General features: G+C 43.3%; 1 protein-coding gene across 1 annotated transcript; it reads right to left on the bottom strand.

The window, feature by feature from the left end:
* Positions 1 to 3,712: 3,712 nt before the first annotated feature.
* On the bottom strand, positions 3,713 to 19,938 carry T265_06346 (hypothetical protein; the record flags this gene model as incomplete). Its single annotated transcript, XM_009171579.1, has 3 exons — positions 3,713 to 3,879; positions 13,309 to 13,683; positions 19,743 to 19,938. The coding sequence occupies 3 exons, from the start codon at positions 19,936 to 19,938 to the stop codon at positions 3,713 to 3,715; spliced, it is 738 nt and encodes a 245-aa protein (XP_009169843.1).
* Positions 19,939 to 21,662: the final 1,724 nt, after the last annotated feature.

The raw sequence follows: 21,662 nt of genomic DNA, 5'->3' as shown, positions 1-21,662 counted from the left end.
GCTTTGCAACGTAAAACATGATTGTATGTGCCTTAAGATTAAATTGAAACTGGGAGCAAAAATACCCCAGATGATCACCAAGTAATGTGTGTGCCCGGCTTATATAATGCGCGAACACATAAATGAAAATACTTAACGCATCAATGCATCGCCTTGTTTTTCTATCAGCAAAACAAGATGCAACGGGTGGGTATAAAACTGATTATATATAAAAAGCATGTCACGAATCTCGTACATCTAACTGTGTTGTGGACATACATTCTGATGACTGTATGTGGGGGGAGACTCGAACATTGGTTCACAATCTGTTGAGCTAATACGGCAGAATATCTGTCGGGCAAAATTGCAGCGGCTGGATATGACAATGTTCGTGTGCTCTCTATAGAGCAGCATAAAACGCCGGGATTCCAGCTGATACTACACTCGAGTGTCTTGCACATGCACTCGTGTTATCCAAAATGTCATCGAACTGAGTGGATGTATGTAGATCTGCCGAATAGCCGTTGAACTTTTCAGGCCTTTAGCCGGGTTACCAGAATTTTGAGTGACCGTTTTCTTTAAACGTGTGTGGAATACTTTGTGGCAGATATCCGACAAGGAAGGAAGCATACGCAGCCTCGGGTTTCCTGGTGTTTTAGTGATGAACGCCGACTTGTCCAAGAATGGTCGTTTCAAATGTGCGTGTGTTTCAAATATCCGAGACCCAATACTACGACTGTTCGTGCTACGGGGTGGTCTGGGGGTAATTTAGTACTGTCCTCTGCGACAGGTGTGTGAAGTCGGTAAGTTGTTTCCCCCACGCGACAGGCATCCCCGTATTTGCGGGAGCAGCGATGTCACCTTCCTTAGAGGAATAACGGGTTAGGAAAAGTCTGCCCCGAAATCTGCACACTCCGATCGCCCAACGGTTGACCGTGACCGCCGGCGCATTATCCAATGTGGCCGAAACACTCTAGAAACCAAAGAGTCCGGTGCTGCTGGAAAAGCACCTGCTGTGAGCAGTCGCATCATGAACGAAACAGAAATGCCTTGTCCCCTGAGCCCTCGGGTTAGGGCAACCTCTGTAGGTGTGCAGGTCATATTATTGAGTCATCGGCTCCGATGAGGGTCCCCAAGAAAATCCCACCGTAAGCTGCCTCGTAGGTCAGGCTTTTGAGCCAGAGGCTGGAGGAAGGGTCCCGGAACAAAACCCTATGTCCTCCCACTGCCTTGTAGGTCAGACTATTGAGTCGGGGGTTCAAGGTAGGGTACCTCAACCAAACCCCCGTCTTCGGCCTGGGAAACAGGGAAGTATCATTTGCCCGCGCAGTTCGGTGTATATCGATGTCCGTCCCCAATCCTTTCTCACCACACGAACGAACGCCACTGGGTCATTTGACTGTCAGTTATCTGATCGAAGGGCTTAAAGCTCCTCACTGCTTACCAAAAATAAACAAAACAGCACCCTTCTTAGTCCACGAGATACGTTCTATATAGGAGCTCTTAACGTCCGTACTCTATGTCAAATTGGAAAACAAGCTATGCTTGTTGAGACTTTATACTCCTTCAAAATTACCATATGCTGTTTCTTCGATCACGCATACCAGACCCGAGCGTGGTTATCACTTCACAATGCAAAGAATGAACTCAGCGCTGTCGAATTCCTCACTCCGTGTGTCCGGCGACCCAGAAACGATGACTCGTAAAATATATGGCGTAGGAGATGCACTTAGCCTCAGAGGTGAACAAGCTTTGCTGGGTTGGATCCTAGTGAACAGTCGTCTCTGCGCCGTCCGGTTATCTAGTTCAATAAAGCTCAATGCCTCTCGGAGAAAAAGCGGTGCCTGTTTGTATTGTCAGCTCATGCCCAAACGGACTGTTGTTCTGAGGCAGAGAAGGATGCTCTCTACCGAGAGCTATCCAGGCTTATTCGTCAAGCAAAATGCACTAACAATGTGATCCTTGCAGCAGTCCAAATGATCGGGTGGGTCGACCGAGCTCCTTAGAATCACATTTGGGCGGTCAAATCGAAGTCAGAACTCGATGCATAGACAACGCAGATCAACACCTTTATTTGTGTGCTGATTATGAACTGTTTCTTGCAAGTACGAACTTTCAGCACAACGTAATCTGGCGGCCACCAACTACAACTCAATCGTGGACCCAGGTGTATCATGTGGCCATTAGCCACCGGTTGGGAGCCCTAATTCAAGACTGGCGTTCTTTCTGGGGCACACTACTTGATTCCAGTCACGTCATGGTGTGTGCACGCCTGAGAGTTTGTTCTCCTTCAGTCTCTCGCAAGTCAGCAATGAGCTTGCCAATCCACTCACGTTTAGTAATTGCCAAAGCTCGATAGTGTCGATCTGAGCTAGCCCAACAGCTCTCCACAGTAAACCAATACTGTGATGGCAGTGAGCATGTGAAAGAAACGCGGAAAAATATGAGAGGAGCTATGGTGGCGGCGTTCATTGCCGTCTATCCGACTTCTCCAATCCGACCACAAGAACGCTGGATGTCATTGAGATCATTGTGCATGATAGGCGCGAGAAAATGGGTTCGACGGCGCACGCATATCTCTCAAACGACAAATTGAGTCTAAGGAGAGACTAAGACCTCTGGTGGCATAAAAAACTCGAGAGATTGAGAGAGCCTTTGCTAGGGGAAACAACTGTGCCCAATGTCAACTGATACGATCAACTGCCTGCTAGCTGTGGCATCGAAAGTGCTCTCCGGCCTTATCATTCGAAGTTTGACTGAACACAGGGGGGCAGATTCGTGGAAATCAAGGTGGGTTCCATCCTGCATCAGGCTGAATCAGACATCTTTACGCTCCGACAGATTGTGGAACAGCAACCTTGCTTCCAGCAACCAACAATGGTTGTGTTTCTTGATACGAAAGCTGCCCTTGACCCTATAGAGCGTCAGGAACTATGGCAGCGTCTGTGGTGCGAAGGTGTTTCTCATAAATTCTTTACCCTCAATAAAGCGCTGTACGCCAACTTTCGCGACAGTGTGAAGGTCTATGGAAAGCTCTTGCCTGAGTTCACGCATCAAGTGGTGTCCGACAGGGCTGTCTTCCTTCACCTTCCCTTTTCAATTCCGTCAATGATGCGATCATGAAAGACTCACTAACACCCTCTATTGCCTGCTAGGTCGAAGTGTTTCCGGGTCGTCCGCCCACACATCTCGAATACGCAGGCGACATAGTTCTTCTGGGATCTGATTTCGTGTTAAGAAAAACAATATCAAATAGTCTAACTGATTCTGTCTCTAGGTTCGGCATGCGCTTCACGCCTGCAGAATGTAAAGTTCTACTGCAAGACTTGGTGGGCTCGAACAATTGTCTCATGCTTGCGGAGGAGGTAGTAGACAAATTTGTTTAATTGGGCAGTTATATCAGTCCCGGTAGTCTCGCGAATGATGATAATTCCATCCGGATGGGGAAGTCTAGAGCAGCAGTGGCGAAGCTGCTTCACCTGTAGCGTAGGCTTGACATCAGCTTCTCCGTCAAGGGTCGAGTTTACGATGCTGCGTGTGCTCCATATCAATCAACGAATTTGAAACCTGGCCGCTGCGCGCCGAGAACGTCAAAAGATTTCAGTGTTTGGAAACCGATGTTTTCAAGGCATTGTCCGAGTTCAGTGGGAGCACAGGATTAGCAATGCTGCGGGTCGTCGAATGGTATTCGGAAGAAATATCTCACTCTCGATAGATGAACTGATCACACCACCTAGGCTGTGCTGGCTTGTACACCTGCTGCGTATGCCACTCGAGCGAATTCCTTGGAAGGCTCTTTTAGCAAAATCACGTGAATGGTGCAAGAGGCCCAGAGGCGGTCAAACAATGTCTTGGCAGCAATTACTCGCAAACTCAACTGCGCTGGGCATTGCCGTCTTCCTAAATGGGGACCACAAGCCGAGTCATATCAATGGTTACATACATTGTCAGACATGGCCCAGTAGCCTATCAGTGGTGCTCATGAGTCCAAGCTATAGCCCTCAATGCATAGCACATTTCCCAATCCCCCCGCTTAACAGTCCACTAACAAGCACTAATTTATCAGCCCCCGCCTTCAATGCCTACCACATCTCCCACAATCGTCGGTGAACGGAGCTGTGGCAGCTACAACCGACGTAAGACAAAAACGCAGTTATTACAGCTGACAATCGCCATGATGATGATGAATATATGTTATGAACTCGGAGCGATCTCAAAGTGATGCCTGAAGAAAAGTCGAACAGTGTGGTTAGCTTGTACTTCATGATCTCACGAATAGTAGTCACGTGAAACTAGCTAGTCAGTATTACACAGTCTACGAAAAAACGTACTATTTTCAGGGGGAAAATATTAAACGTCTACCCTAACACATACTTGCACGCGGCAACATTTAACATCATTAAATCCTTACAAAAATCCATTGTAGATGGCTATGCCGCGGTCTATCCCTTGTCGATGTCCATTCTTGTCCCGACGTTGATAACAACCGTGAACTTTGCGTCTACGTAGACAAAGCTGATCCAGGAAGTCCCTACTTCGGGCGTTCTTCTATCGCTTTTGAATTGATACCGTGTTTGAATTGCTGCTTGTTTGCGCTAAGGTTTGACCTGCTTAAACCTACGACAATTCCACCTTCGATATAATCCAGTAAACCTTTTTGATTTTGCAATAAATTCTGCTTTCAATTTGAAATTTTTCTATGGAGGAAAATGTTGGAAGCTCAGGTAATATAGATGGTCGTTGGCTTGTTTGCTGAGCTGGGCAAAGCTTTTACGATGAAGCGTTTGCAATCAAATTGCCCAGCCCAGCGAACAAGTCAACCACCTAGTTGAGAAGTTGTTTGATTGTTTGTTGGAGCGAATGCCTTTGTTCGTACGACATACATACGTGTGACATCCTAGCAGATATTTTGTGGAGGAGATCTTCAGTACATCTTTTTCTACGTAAATTTTAGGCAGATTGCTCCCCGGAATATGTTTACATGGAACCGAATTTCTTTGGCTGTTTATGGTGGATATTTGCGCGGAACGGTACATTACAAACGGAATCAGAATAAACCAGGTGCCCCGCATCAGTCAGATGAGCACGCTTGATAAAGTACCTTCAACCGAATGCTAGCTAGATCTGTTTATCCTCCTTTGCTTTCTAGAATAGCCAGCATGCTGTGCACTACCACCACTACTTCCTTTAAATCATTAATGAAAATATTCAAGACGAAGCTGTATTTCATTCAAAGTAGATAACAGATGCTTTTGCTCCAGGAACACGTCTAAATTTCAGAAGCCCGTATGAGATTGTTGGTATTGATCAGATGGCTTATGAACATCAATGCGGGCAATGACGATATCCTATCACATGGTAAGGACAAGTTTACAGACCAGGATGCCAACTGCTGTCTGACCCGGCCGGTGCAATCGCAACCCCTCACTTGTTGGTGAGTAGCTCAGATACTGTTCTAAATGGCAGGATTATACATATGCAAATAGGTTGATCGTCACCTTCGTCATCACCATCACCATCATCATCATCATCATCATCATCATCATCATCATCATCATCATCATCATCATCCATCATTCATAAGTTGATGGGGTCTCGTCTTTCTGGATCACTTTAATGAATTAAGATCGCTTGCTTATTGGTCGTTGCTTCCTATGGCTCACGATATACCTGCACCTTGCATGGACATTATGAAGTCCTCAGACTAGGTTGTGTAACAATTCTAACGATATCGAATACTACCGTCATTTAGGACAAGACATCTTGTTGTTGGCCCCTAATGGAGGTGTTGTCTGCAACCAGGAATGATGCAGGACACTTTGTTCGTGGAATGGTTCAAACAAATGAACCAACGCTCTGGATCCAAATTAATACTGTGAAATTACTCGGAGTTTGACACTATTCCTCCTTATTTAGAATACACTACCTCTCAATGAACTATCGGGCTTCAGGCGAAAATCAGCATTTGTGCGCATAAAAGAGAGTTGTGGATTCAGTAAGCCGAGGAGAGGGGAAGACAAAAAACTGTGGAGATACGCATAAACTGGTCCAACTGGCACCCGAAATTAAACCAAGTCAGCCACCGGTGAGTGAGCTAATCACCGATAACTGCGGCTGGTCTATCAGGAGAAGCGTGAATCATTTTGTTTTAAGCTTTCTACAACAGCCAACTGGTTGTGTAAATTTGCTCGGTTGAATTCACCTCTCTGAACGCAGCGCCAGGCAAGGGACTCCGGATGGGTTGACATACGCGAACACCTTTCACTGCGTCACTGATCTTCCCGTCCTGATGAACCCATAGGTATTGTTTTCAATAGTGGTGCTAAAATCCTCATTCTTATTTTGTCTAACTTCTCTGGTTATCCGGGAGACAGTAAGCGTTACAAATAATAAGGTTGTGTTCAAACTCGAAGGTTACCCTCTCTTAATAACCTAACCACATATTTATTAGCTATTCTTGTGTCGCACTTGCTCTTCGCCATGATAGAAGGTCGTTTAGAAGTTGAGACCAAAGATAACAAACAGGATTTTAGCCGTGAAAGAGGTTTGTTGACAGCACCTTGGGGGTTCAAACAATTAGTATAGCATTGATATGCAGATAGATGCCCTACGATCGTCGAGTTCCTTGTGTTCAAAAGCGTTTTTGATGGGTTTTTGACCAGGTTTGAACACGCACTAGTTGTTTGTTTTAGAATTTCGTGATTTTTATGGGATGTTTGCATTGACAGAATCATGGGTTTCGGAAACTTAACGGTGAGCTCTCCTGGAGCTTTTCTACTGGAAGTGTTGTCTAATTAAGGACGACCACTCTCACTTTACTTCTGTCTAATCTCGTTATTGATATGATGAATGGAATGCCTTTTCGGCTAATGTTAACGAATATTGGAGCAATTATCTTGCAGACCCGGGATATGAGGACTTCGAAACAGCTAGCATCACTTGAAAAGCTGACCCAGATCATCCATATATTCGGCATATGCTTTTCGGATACGAGGTGTGAATTAAAGTTGCAGGATGTGCAGCGATACTGAAGGCTGTGGAACACAGTAACTACCTTAAAAGTTGCCTTAGTTCAGAGAAAAGATTGAAAAAAAGCTAGTGCGTGAGCCTTCAAGAGTCTTAAAAGACGCGTGTATTAGGCCAGTTTAGGACCATTTTACGGACGGCTGTCACAATTTGCCCCTTGTGGAGGATCATCTGAAAAATTCTCGGGCCACTGGGCACCGACATCTCAAAAGCATATATGAAAATGGAGTAACTCAGCAATGGGGTGATCAGAATACGGTTTTTTTTTCGCAGAGAGGACAGTACTGCCCTCAAGGAATGCTTCCAAGATTGCAAGCTTGATCATCTTGAACATGCGTTACCATACGGAATAACAATATTTCAGCAAGCATCTTGATGTCACGCCCCCAAACGCCCTCACTATGTCGGAAGGATTATAGTTGTTAAAAGAGTTTATCTGTCGACTCATACTTTTAAGCTACACAGTTTCTACAAAGTGTCATTTGCACCAAACTTCACACATATGTTTGTAAGTCAAACATGGATGTTTATCAGGTTAAAAGTCGAAGAAAAACATAATCATTCAAAATTCTTACGAATGCGGTCTCTCCTGTGTCTTTCCTGCAAAACTGCTTGCTTCAGCGCACAATCCCTTTCCAGCTTATCAGAGGGGATAAGTAACCTCAGATCTTTGCTTGATTTCGCTGTTCGCACGCTTCGGGAAGAGGCATTCACTCACTGGCGTGCTTGAAAAACAAATTCCTCACTAGCCGAAGTAAGGAACACTTGTGTGCACAGTCACGTGTATGCTGGAAGTGGTTGTCTACCGAATTCAGTAGCTACTGTAGTGCGCTTGCAGTTCAGTCAAACATCCCGTATTTTGTAGTTTGTATCACAACCCCGGCGCAGTCACTGTCGTGTATCGCTATGAAATTCTAATATGGGTGGAATCTGGGTCCAGTTTTTTTCCAGAATATTAGAGCCAGGATGAGAGGCTGATTGTCCCCAAATAATAATGTGGTAAGCTTGAAATATAGGTTTATATGTCATATGAATGATTGGAACATTTGGGTAATTTAATTTTATTCTTTATTGATACGCCAGTTGTTGGGAATCAGACTTGTGAGCTAATTACAGCCAACATTGACCAAGGAAGACAACGTACCCAGTGAATCCACAGTCATTCAATACCCAAGAATCGTCTTGCTCCTCATATATCTGTGATGGTTTAAGCTTGATATCAGCAAAATTAATGAAGGCTATCCCCCAACCGTAAGGAAGTTGCTTCCTGCAAATAATGCAAGTATCCAGTTCAAAATAGTTTAATGTTCGGAACTTGATTGAACAACGGATCCAGGATAAACGTCAGGTTCAGTCATCGACATAGCTAGTTGGATAGAGTTGCCGGCTCACAGGGATGCTCATTTTAGTCGGGTCATCTGACATGAAGGTCACAGTGAAAACTAGACAACTGTGACAAAACTATGAATTAACTGATTGCTCATGGTCACGATCATTTCAGATTAAAAAGTAGGCTGTGTATCAATTCTGCGCAAATCAACCGTTCTATAACAGAACGTTCGAAAATCTAATGTTGACACCCCAACGTGCGGTCATGAAGGTAAATTCAGTGTGGCCACAACTCCGTTTCAGTTAGATGGTTACAAAAAGGCCATGCATCGTACCTACTATGGTCAGAAAGGTTGGGTCATTCAGTTTTTATTCTAACACATGTTTTTCTGAACTACGTGACCTGCCGAGTGGACGAAAAATAATCTTCCGAAAAAATGAAGCAGAAGATAGAACATTCGGTTCATATGCCATCCAGGTTTTACTATCCCATATGTGTATAAGACAAAGTGGATGGTCTTTGGCTTGTTCGCTGAGCTGGGCAATTTGATTGCAAACGTTTCATGACCAGTCTAAACATGGATGTTTATCAGGTTAGAAGTCAAAGAAAAACATAATCATTCAAGATTCTTACGAATGCCGTCTCTCCTGCGTCTTTCCTGCAAAACTGCTTGCTTCAGCGCACAATCCCTTTCCAGCTTATCAGAGGGGATAAGTAACCTCAGATCTTTGCTTGATTTCGCTGTTCGCACGCTTCGGGAAGAGGCATTCACTCACTGGCGTGCTTGAAAAACAAATTCCTCACTAGCCGAAGTAAGGAACACTTGTGTGCACAGTCACGTGTATGCTGGAAGTGGTTGTCTACCGAATTCAGTAGCTACTGTAGTGCGCTTGCAGTTCAGTCAAACATCCCGTATTTTGTAGTTTGTATCACAACCCCGGCGCAGTCACTGTCGTGTATCGCTATGAAATTCTAATATGGGTGGAATCTGGGTCCAGTTTTTTTCCAGAATATTAGAGCCAGGATGAGAGGCTGATTGTCCCCAAATAATAATGTGGTAAGCTTGAAATATAGGTTTATATGTCATATGAATGATTGGAACATTTGGGTAATTTAATTTTATTCTTTATTGATACGCCAGTTGTTGGGAATCAGACTTGTGAGCTAATTACAGCCAACATTGACCAAGGAAGACAACGTACCCAGTGAATCCACAGTCATTCAATACCCAAGAATCGTCTTGCTCCTCATATATCTGTGATGGTTTAAGCTTGATATCAGCAAAATTAATGAAGGCTATCCCCCAACCGTAAGGAAGTTGCTTCCTGCAAATAATGCAAGTATCCAGTTCAAAATAGTTTAATGTTCGGAACTTGATTGAACAACGGATCCAGGATAAACGTCAGGTTCAGTCATCGACATAGCTAGTTGGATAGAGTTGCCGGCTCACAGGGATGCTCATTTTAGTCGGGTCATCTGACATGAAGGTCACAGTGAAAACTAGACAACTGTGACAAAACTATGAATTAACTGATTGCTCATGGTCACGATCATTTCAGATTAAAAAGTAGGCTGTGTATCAATTCTGCGCAAATCAACCGTTCTATAACAGAACGTTCGAAAATCTAATGTTGACACCCCAACGTGCGGTCATGAAGGTAAATTCAGTGTGGCCACAACTCCGTTTCAGTTAGATGGTTACAAAAAGGCCATGCATCGTACCTACTATGGTCAGAAAGGTTGGGTCATTCAGTTTTTATTCTAACACATGTTTTTCTGAACTACGTGACCTGCCGAGTGGACGAAAAATAATCTTCCGAAAAAATGAAGCAGAAGGTAGAACATTCGGTTCATATGCCATCCAAGTTTTACTATCCCATATGTGTATAAGACAAAGTCGATGGTCGTTGGCTTGTTCGCTGAGCTGGGCAATTTGATTGCAAACGTTTCATCACCAGTCGAGGTAACATCATCAATGAGTTATTAGGGAGCGTAGTGGTGCGTGGCTGTGAGTTGGTGGTTGTGCGCTGAGTACTGTTACGTGTGTGACAAAGCGGCACAACAGACAGAAGACAGCCGTCCAGCCGCATAGTGCAGTTGTCCCATATAGGCTGTTTACATCTTCCAGACATTATACTCCCGTCAACACTGTACCAGTTATCAGCGCTACTCCATTGTTTGAACTCCGGACACAAAATCATCCCATCGCTGCACTTACTCGATGTAGTTTAGTAAGAGGCAGGAGAACAGTGAGCAATTTTTAATTACATGAGTACTGTGAATAAGTGGCAACTCAAACAGGCTGTTAAGGTGGGCTGGTGAAATTCTGCTAGATTTTATTCTGTAGCATCCCGGATGGATGATGTGTATAACTTTGAAATTTCATCAAATAAGTTTCATCTCAGTAGAGCACCTGTTGTCTCAAACCAACAAATATAATTATTTTGTCGGCAGGCATGAACTTGGAAAGCTTAATGTTATTCTGAGACCTGGTTTTCCCGATTCCCGCTATAGCATTCACTGCATCGTGTGCAATTTTCATCGACATTCCATTCTACACATATTGTATCAATATGTGAAAATAAGTTTTCAAGCGCTTCACGTTGACATGTTCTCTTTTAACAGACTCTTAAAAAAGAAAGGCGACTTTATTTTCTGACTCAGCTTCCGCTGTACCGTTAATTGAGAAATTTCTGGCGGTTTCTGGTGTCTTCGATAACAAAAAACCCCAATTACTTTATTCACTATTTGCCTGTCATCGATACTTCAGTCCTATTTCAGTTGCTGCATGTGTTGGTCACGTGTATCCTCTAAGCGAAACCCGTAAATGGCTCGGAGGGAATTTACCAGATCCAGCGAACACTAACCCAAGGTGACAGCCAGATGAGAACAATATGACTGTCTATAACCATCCCGTGTAATGTGTTTCTGGTCATTAAAAATAATTTTATCAGTGCCACTCAGTCAAGATAAAGTTGAAACTAGCTTTAGATAAAGGTCTCTTCGGCGAGAGCTTTGTTCAAATACGCCTATGCAGTAGTGCGTTAAATACTCACGCGCACCTACTTCCCAAATGTTGCTTCAACACCCTGTCCGCGAATGTAATATTGTGTAGCCAGAATGGCCGCACCTGTACTCATTCACTGTATGCAGACAAGACGTCCTTACGAGTTGATTATGCCAGAAATAGTGTCACAACCGTGAATCGACTAAACGGTTTTTCAAGTGTGTACACTGCACTTACTAACCATTTTCAATCATTTCTGCTGACGATTTCGTTTGATAATTTTCCAAAACGGCAGCTACCGATTTCTTACGTCAAACTTTAGGTTAGCCAAATTCCAGTTACTTGCAGATCATTCGGTGTCGGTCGTATATACCAAAAAAACGCCCACGTGTCTGGAGAACAGTATCTCAAATTAATCACAAATATTCCGCTTGCAACTGCTCAGTGACCGTTGGCACACATATTCGCAGATTATTTATAATACAAAACAGCAAGGCTAGGCTATTTACATAAGAATTCCGCGGCTTTTGAATAACTTCTATGAAGACCAAAACGATCAAGGCATCAGTCAAGGGAGTGCCGACACATTCTTCCCCAAAAACAGCGAAATCGGCCAAACTCTTGTTGCATATTTGCTTGAGTAATTCTTTAAGGGACTTTAGTTACTCATGGTTCACCGCTAGTCGTAAGAAGATAACGAGCCAATCATTGCGTAGAATGTGCTGCCAGTTATTCAGAATAGATATTTGAGGGTATTCGTTCTGAATGTTGTATGCCTCAATAAGGCGGATTAATCTGTGTAAAATCGCATTCCATTCACTAAATATCGATTGTTCTGAAAGCCAATTTGCCGCCTACACACAAATGCCAAAACGCGTTTTTTTACACTCGCAAGCAACTCAGATCATTAGACAGATTTGTGTGGAGCAATAAGGTATTCCAGATTTTGAACGTCTTCAGTTTTTGGAATGCGTAAACGTAGGTAACAACACCTGCGACTTGCGAATATTTGCAAGCAAAACAAGTGTAGACGTTTGATATTGTTTTGGTTAGGTCTTCCACAAATATTGATTTCCTACAACGTACTTCAGGAACTACGAACGAACGCAAAACGTCTCCTTACTTTACAATGCAAAGTGCGGGCCGCAAACCAAATCCAATTAGAATTGTGTCCAACGTTTATCTTGATTTATAGTGGAATTCTGGTCAGACAGATCGACGATTATGAACACGATCATTCCTCTGGTGAAATGGGAAGACAAAATGGACCATAGTTTTGTAAACTTATGTAATCCTGGGATATTATAAAACGTTTGTCTGATGGCTCCTGAACGTTCGTCATTTTTTCGTCTTCCAAAATGCTTCTACTCGTTTTGCTTTTGTCAACACAGATGGTATTCAACAAGCCGTGTGGGTGAAGGAAAAACAACTCAGTGACTTAGTGGCTTACGACATTCTCTTTGAATTAAACAACGGTTTACAAATCACCATAATTCACTAAGCGATAATAAAGCATGACCATTTAAACTCACCCGTAACAAAATGACTATATCATAGCACCATAAACTGCTCGCCTTATCTGTTGCGTCCTTTTGGAAGTATGGTCCAGCTTGGGTTACTCTAGTGACGGCACACAGAATGAAAACATTTTTTGAATAACCCAAGATGACTTAACATAACAGTTACAGAAAAATATACAATAAACAGAGGCAACTTCAATGTGAAACTTAAATGCTATGGCAGTCGCAAAATTGTTCCGTAACTCTTTTTTAGCAGCGCGCTTTTCTTCCCCATTTCTCTCACTCATCCACAATTGACGGAGAAAAAAGAAACCAATATTTTGTTCGATATCTCAAACGCTCGGTTCTTCTGAACAAATATGGCCTCAAAGTACGGGATTCAAAAGGTTGAAATCCTGTTACACCTTATTCCCCCACCCTGAACAAACTCTTCGCTAAAAATTCACCTATTGTGAGGGTCTGTCTACCACCGCCACCGCCACCACGAACACCAACACCATCACCACCACAAACACCACCACCACCCCCACCATCAATTTCACCAACATCACCACCATTACCAATACGACCAACTCCAATACCAACAACACCATCATCAACGCCACCACCACCACCAATACGACCAACACCACCATCATCAACGCCACCACCACCACCAATACGACCAACACCACCATCATCAACGCCACCACCACCACCAATACGACCAACACCACCATCATCAACGCCACCACCACCACCAATACGACCAACACCACCATCATCAACGCCACCACCACCACCAACAACAACAACTCCAACACCACCCACACCACCACACTCTGTGCCATCACAGTCCCCTCGCGCACACGATCAATAGTGTCCTTTCTACTTTACGAGCAACGTAAATAAGCCGACGCTATTTGTACCTTTGATATTCGTGAAACAGCTAGATGAGACGCAATTCACTCACAGTTATCGAACTTAGAACAACGTTCAGCGCGATTCCGTGGACTGCTAGAGGAATGCCCAGAAGTGGAAAGCTGCGAAGAATGCGTGCACACTGCGTGCGTGCTTATTTGAAGGTGAACCCAACTGCAGGGATTGTGGATGTCTTTCCGAAACGTTTCCAGCCAGCAGTGGTCACCAAAACGTTCATCGGAGGTGTAAAACACTAATTCGATATAAATCGATACATATGTTTCCTGTAAGTCTGTCTTTTGACTGGTTATATTTTTTAACATCACTCTTAAGTTTGATTTGAGGTAACAGAATTAGGCTCACTATTTCTTTCTCAGTAAATCGAGCTTGGTAATTTACGCCTACACTTTGGTTGTCGCCCCAAAAAGTCACATAGCTTAGAAACGTGAGATTCAGATGGGTCCCAGGTGATACTGTTGCAAAACCAAATTGGTTTGCAAATGAGTGTATTTGGCTGACTGCGCGTTTGTTTGTCACCGGCTTGCCCCAACTTCCCATTTTAGCGATTACGGTGGTTTCCGCCACTTATAAGCCTCTAGTTCTATGCATCCCTTGTTATTCCTGAACGCTTTAAACTCGGAAGATGCTTTTGCTTAGTGCTTTGAAATCTAACTACGCATTAAATTCACTTGATTAAAAAATCTTGAATGCATTTATGGAGCCTGCTCCTTCTACTTATGAACCACAAGTAGACTGGAAGTCACATATACCACGAGAGAAGGAATTCGGTAACAGCTGTTTTAACCTTACTAAACTTGTGAGATTCGGAAAACGGAGTCATTAGTACACGCAAAACCATTAATCTGTGAATGTCGACCAACTCAATGCAACCAGAATAGATATGGTCGCAGCCTCAATAGATAAGGTTTCCTTAATCTTCAGACCAAGTTGATCTCGCTTGCGTTTTACACTCCTCAGCTACACGGATTAATTTATGCTGGTAACAGTTGAACAAACTCTAGTTGAACACGTTTCCTTCCACACCCTCCTATATATGGCCTTCAGTTTACACTTTACGAGGTGCCCATAAGCAGGAATTATAATTTTGACCTTAATATGTATATATATATTGAATATTTGGCGGACAGTATTCCTTTTCTTTGTAATTGACGAACCATATGGAAACTTATTCACGACCTTGTTTCTGTAAGCTCAACGAACATGTTCAAGCCACCACAATCGCAACCAAGACTTCTTCGTAGCAGTCCGGATGAGTCCAGCTGTTGAGTTCTGTTCAATTACAAAGCGTTTTCCCGGTGCTGTTCCCTTGTAAACCTTGCACACATTCAGTTCCATGGTCCCCTCAAACTTGAATAAAGCACCTGCTATAAGACACGTTGGCCTTTTCTATACGGGTTCCCGGCTCACGACCAGCGCCCAAGTTAGTGGAAGGTTTGTTTCTGAGGCGCCTGTTCCATAAATTCTTGCTGCCGTCGTTGGTGTATCTATATGAACCAACTTTATTGGATCGTTCAGATAATTCTAGATTATTTTCCGATGAAATGGTTTATTTCAAAGGGCTAGGTTTACTGCACTCGCAGACACAGTATCATAAGCATTACATAAGCTCCCCGGCGAACGATAAACTGATCAAGCAGATGAGAGTAGCCACCATGAGTATGTCTATGTGTTGCTTCTGGTAGCGAAAATTTGTATTGACGATAGCATGCATGAGGGTACCTGCACAGGAAGAAGTGACTCCACGATTGTGTGCATTGAAGTCTCCCAATGAGGCAATCTTGTCGCTTTCCGAGTAAAAAGAATGTCTACTCTGGTAAAAACAGCTTCATTTGTGATCATCAGAACAAATTAGTGACTCGTTAAACACTGTCAAGTTTGACTGGTCTATCAATCTCCGGTGTGGAAAATTAAGAAATAAACCGATTTCGCAAAGTTTGAGTTCATTTGTTTTTTCTACTCTAGTTCAAAAATATGTACTTGTTTGTCTCCCATCAGTAAGCCGATCCAGTAGAATGAGGAATGGGCGTCCTGGAGATTTTCCTGTTTTTTTTTCAGGCGTGTTACGCTGAGCATCTTTTAGTTGATCCCTTATCTCCCCAACCCTATAGTACATGATAAAGTATGCTTCCAACAACGAGTGATCTGGTGATTAGCTTAAGCCCGTAATGTTCGAACGCTCCAAGAAAGTGAGCTCGTTTGAGGCACGAATATAAAATATTGTCAGCTATTGTACCGTTCTCATAGCTGTATTGTCTAGAGTAGCCATTACAACTTTTGTTCCCAAACGACTATGGCCTTGACTGACCAGATGTCGTTGAGAATCTCGGCGTTGTTGTAAGCATTCGAGTTTTTGCAGCCGTTCCTGGTTAGCCGAACCATTGTGAAATAAGTGGTCAAACAGTGTTTGGGCTGAGCCCAAGTGGCATCTGAGATGTTAATATATCAGCCTAAACCCGGGAAACTAATCCTGAGACTGACCCCGTAGAGCTGCTCTAAGGAAGTTAGTGTGGTCAAATGTAGGTGCCCTTAAACGCACACATGAGTTTTCGGTGCTACACATCATTTCGTCCGGTTTGTGCAATGTTTTTTCACATAGTTACCTCCAGCGCCGTTGGAGGCTCAAAATATCGCATTTGCAAATTGTTACGGCTGGTCACGTATGCAACAGTGCAGGAATAACCACAAATCCGTATACAGCAAAACACTAGCTAATTCAATATAACGGACTGTAATATGATTCGTCAGATTATACACAAAAATGGTACTGCAATAAAGACGAGCCCACTAGGTCGCATTCCAGGGTAATAAGGCTTTTGACTGATGTATTCACGTGTAACTCCAAGGAAAAACGGGCGCAGTGGAACGCGATTTTATTTACTTGGTTCATACGATTACAATAATTTGTAATTCAATAACAGTCACCGCAACGCAATACAATCTATAGAAGATAACTGTGCTTTTAAAGTGCCAACAAACAAGCATCCCAGAACCCGATGCGAAGGTTTCCGACAAGGGAACTATTCAAATATCCCTTGCCCGTGGCACTCAAGCGGACGGAAAATTTTGAATTTGGATAACTGAACCTGTTTCATTTAAGCAAAAAATCACTACGATGGCTATCGCCATCGGCAACTGGACTTTCAAAATTAGTGAACTGAATGAGCCGAATGGTGTGGCGATACCGGTTCATCGACCCAGATCCCATAGTTGTGAGTAGCATTTTACAGTAGTTAGGATTTTATTAAAGCTGAATAAACATTTAAATACGCCGTCGCACAGACTTTATCAAGAGGTCGAAAGTAGGACACCTGTAGCAATTTATGAGTGTCATATATCCGTAAAAGTACTTAGTGCAAATTCTATTTCACTATATCAAGACGATACACTTCGTACAGCGGAATCCTAGAATAACGTCTAACTCTACCAAAAAAACTAATCCTTTTCAGCAGCGCAACTCGACTTCAAAATTAGTGAACTGAATGAGCCGAATGGTGTGGCGATACCGGTTCATCGACCCAGATCCCATAGTTGTGAGTAGCATTTTACAGTAGTTAGGATTTTATTAAAGCTGAATAAACATTTAAATACGCCGTCGCACAGACTTTATCAAGAGGTCGAAAGTAGGACACCTGTAGCAATTTATGAGTGTCATATATCCGTAAAAGTACTTAGTGCAAATTCTATTTCACTATATCAAGACGATACACTTCGTACAGCGGAATCCTAGAATAACGTCTAACTCTACCAAAAAAACTAATCCTTTTCAGCAGCGCGCAATGCACGACTCTTACTGAAGCACTCAAACCTGTGCGAAAAATGCTCGGTGCCAGCTCATTTTTCTACTTTCAAACGAAAAAGTATCTTTGTGATCGTTTACCGAATGACGGAAATACTTACAGCTATCAGAACCCCACTAATCAAAGACTTTCACGGTGGTCAAATTACGACGGAATGCCACGACTTTAGTCCGACGATCTAATTATCCAATATCTGATCCGAAATTACAGAGACAAATGAATTTTTGGCAAGGCGATTTTCATTGCTTTGGTCATTAAAAGGCTTTCGAAGACCCTTGATTTTACGTAACGCTTGCTCAACGCATTTTATTGCACACTCTGAGTGCTAGTTCATTCATTTTTTTGTGAACACGAAAACAGGCAAAGAGCGGGCTTGTTGAACCATCGGTGGAAACATCACAAACGCGTAACTCAATTTTGACTGGTTTGTTGTGGTCAATTGTTTGTATTCCACGATTATTTCTAGGTTCTTTCTCACAGCGCATCACTGAATTTTGTTTGTATTTGGCTGGATGCACCCAACGTCCATGGACCATCAGGCCGAACCGCCGACCTATCAAAAAATAATTGTGGACTGAACTCCAGAATACATATTTTTGGTCAACTCCTGTGTTCCCCTCTTGAAAATTTCGGCCCAGTAATAGGTCAACTTGGCTGCAAAGTTCGGCATTATTTTATTCTTTTATAGATCGCCTTGCATTTAAACAGGATGTTGCAGTGGGTGTTAGTAGAAATTTGATAACAAAATCACCTTGCACTGATTTTGAAGCCTTCGAGCCTCCATGAGAAAGCATCACCAATGTCAAACTATTATCACCATCGTCGTCATTATCAGCTGCAAAACCGTGCGCGTGCGTACAGTGGTTATAGCAGCCATAGTTGCGTTTGAAGGTAGATAGCTACGAATTGGTGGTGACAGCTGATATAGTTGATGAGTGGTAGAATGGGAGCCGGCGGAATATCCATTATTAGATCGAAATGGTAATTATGCTTTGGAGATAAAAGCTGGAGTGCACAAACGCCATTGAGGACGTGACTGTAACATGTTTGAAAAAGTCCTCAACCATCGAAGCGCCCGGTCTTGGCGTCTCCATCCAGGGCGAAAACCAGCGCAGCTAACTTTGCCGGTGATGGCTTTCATACTTCCATGTCAAGTTATTGTTTGACCTTACCCGTTTAACTTCCACTATTCACACGGTTGTGCGAAAAGGGCTCTTTGAGGACGTCGGTCGTCTGGCATTCGGAACAAGTGACCAAGTAAGCGCAACCTATGGGGTGTAATCTGTACATCCATCGTGTGCGAATAATTTCTTCTGAATACAATTCGACACACTTCAGAATTACTTCTCCGGTGTTCCTACAAGGCACAAACGATGTTTCAAAGACGTCGGCGGTCATGCTAATAGATGTTTGACATCGTACGCACGCATCGATCAGGTTTCTTACTCGTGTAATAATACGGAGCATAGGGCAGCATTTAAAAGTCAACCATTTACGGATGAGTTGATATCATGCCTACGCCACAAGGGATGCAGGTTCATGAACCTTGCGCTGACTAGCCAAGTCTGGAATGAAATATCATCCTTGGTTAGACTGCTAGGAATGACACAGCTGCGCAGGTGGATACGTTTGTCTGCAAATTTTACTCACCTCGGCCTCAAGTGTGAGCTCCTGATTTTAGACCACCGAGATATGCATCGTATCTTCACACTTTCAAGGTTTGAACCCCATGTAACAGGACATATTTGCTCCCTAAATATTTTCTGACGGTTCGCTGAATAAAAGGCCCTCATTTTTACTTATAAGTATACTAACTGTTGCCATCTGATGGCCCTTTGATTGCACCAACTGAGATAAAGATGGCTCTTTTCATCTACTGTACATCTGATATTTTGGTCTCTCCTAGGACCTTTCACTACTTGGCTTTTCAGCCTTAATAACGTCATACTCATTGCTCGCTGGTTTTGATTTCTTGGTATCAATCAGGACTAGCGGTTGACATACTCATTTGTCATTTAATTGCATTGAGGAAGTTGGACAGACAGCGCATATTTCACACTTTGACATGCTTCATCCAGCTTTGGTTCACTGTAGAAAGTAGGTGACATAGCTCCGATCGATCACGCTTGGGAATGGTGGTTCGTCAATGAAAGTGAACTGACCTTTTTCTTGATGACTTACCAGGGACAGAATGGAGGCGAATTGTGAGGAACGGTTGGACCGTGGTGTGATCGAGATCACATGTTGCGCTCCAAAAAGAACGGCAGTCTCCACAAGGTTGCTGACGAGCAGGGGGTTCAACTGAGTATATGGTTGATTTGCGCTCTGTGGCCTCCAGATTACGCTAAATGAACGCATATGCTAAAAGTCCTCGCTTCTTAGAAACAGTTGAGGATCAGCACACCTTGAAGGACTGGTCAGTCTTTAACGCTGCGGTAAACTCGAAGGCTACGCCAGCTGAAACATCCATCCTAGGAAGGCCAACGGTAACCAGCCAGATAAAGAGCAGCAAAACTCCGTGGTACGCGAAATTTGCGAGGCGTTTTCGGGATAAAGCCATAGGGTCACCAAAGACAGTATTGTAGCGGCAGTAAAGCGTCACTATCAAGTGACAAACATGTCGGAATTCATGGAAGCATCAGTGCTCTCTTCCCTGAGGACAGGCAGTTTTCACGTTCGGCCCAAAAAACCGCATGCTCCAATCGACACTTGGTTGACCGTGACAGGCAGCGCATTAGTTAATAACTTTGAAATCCGTCTGAATCAAAAGCGTCTCATGCGTATCAGAAGGCACTACTGTGCGCAGCCACATTACAAGTGAGACAGTAATGCATTATTTTCTGATAACTCGGGCCAGGCCAGGCTCCTGCTTTCGAGTAGTTCAGGTCGTTGAGCTATCAGCTCAGGGAAGGTTACCCAAAGCAACGCTTACACTTTAAAATTAGAGGCTGGGTGCAGGATCCCCGAACGAAACCCTACATTCCGCAGACTTGTGGGTTTGGCTTATAATTTAAAAGCATTACGTGGAAACATCTACTTCTTCGACCCTATCACTACCCCCCCCTTACACGTCCCTCCGCAACCTTTAACAAATATCAAACTATACGCAGAGCTAAACCTACCCTAGGCACAATTCTCCGTGTGCAAGAACACACGCGATCAATCTAAAGTAAAACTCCCACGGTGTCAATTGATGCTCAAGTGCTTAAAAGTCTAAGTTGCATACGTGGAGATAATTTATCGTCCCACGTGGCCGATTACATCGGATTATAAGAGCTTCAAACTTCACGTCTAATTTGCATTTGTCACATAAACCAAGGTGTTATCCACCGGAGCCACGATGGTAATTTATGCTGAACTACCCTTGTTTTCCTCAAAAGTTGTTTCCTTATCAACCCTGAAAAATTGAATGGAGTGGGAACAATGTTCAGGAAGAAAAGAGTAGATCCCTCATTTGTCGGTCTTGCATGAATTGCGAGTAAAATGGTTGGTATCAGCAAAACTTTAACCCATAAGCCAAACAGTAAAGCTGCGGAAAATTCTAACCACCATAACTCATCTATCAATTGAATCATATATACATTTTCTCTAGACGGGGCATTAATCTTAAGGTTAGGGAAACAAACTAAACAGTAAACAAACGGTATCGATCAACAATCAGCCGGGTCCGTAGAGCTCACAAGGTATGCGAAGCATCCTGATGTTTGTCAATCAAATGTCTCCACTGAGCTTATATTTTACACAACTCGCTAACGCATCCATTTTCCACCTAATTTGACCTCAGCGGAAATCTGTGCTGATCTCATATTAGGTGCTTTGTATACGGTGTTCGTTGCCTCGTAATGTCCCATAGATGCAACCTGAATTTTCCTCTGGTATTCAATCCGAGACATTGCATTGTACATCTCTCTGTAGTGCGGGAAACATTTGACTGACTGATTTCAGCGGTTTCGAATATTATCTAAACAGACATGTTCAAGTTAACAAAAATTATACTGCGTAACAGGTATCTAGGATACCACAGAAGCCCTTACACTCTGACATCTCCATCACCATAAACGCTTAGTTTGTTCGAAGTTATT

Source organism: Opisthorchis viverrini (genome assembly GCF_000715545.1).
Source record: "Opisthorchis viverrini unplaced genomic scaffold opera_v5_125, whole genome shotgun sequence".
Lineage (NCBI taxonomy): Eukaryota > Metazoa > Platyhelminthes > Trematoda > Opisthorchiida > Opisthorchiidae > Opisthorchis > Opisthorchis viverrini.
This window is presented reverse-complemented; position numbering and strand designations above follow the sequence as displayed.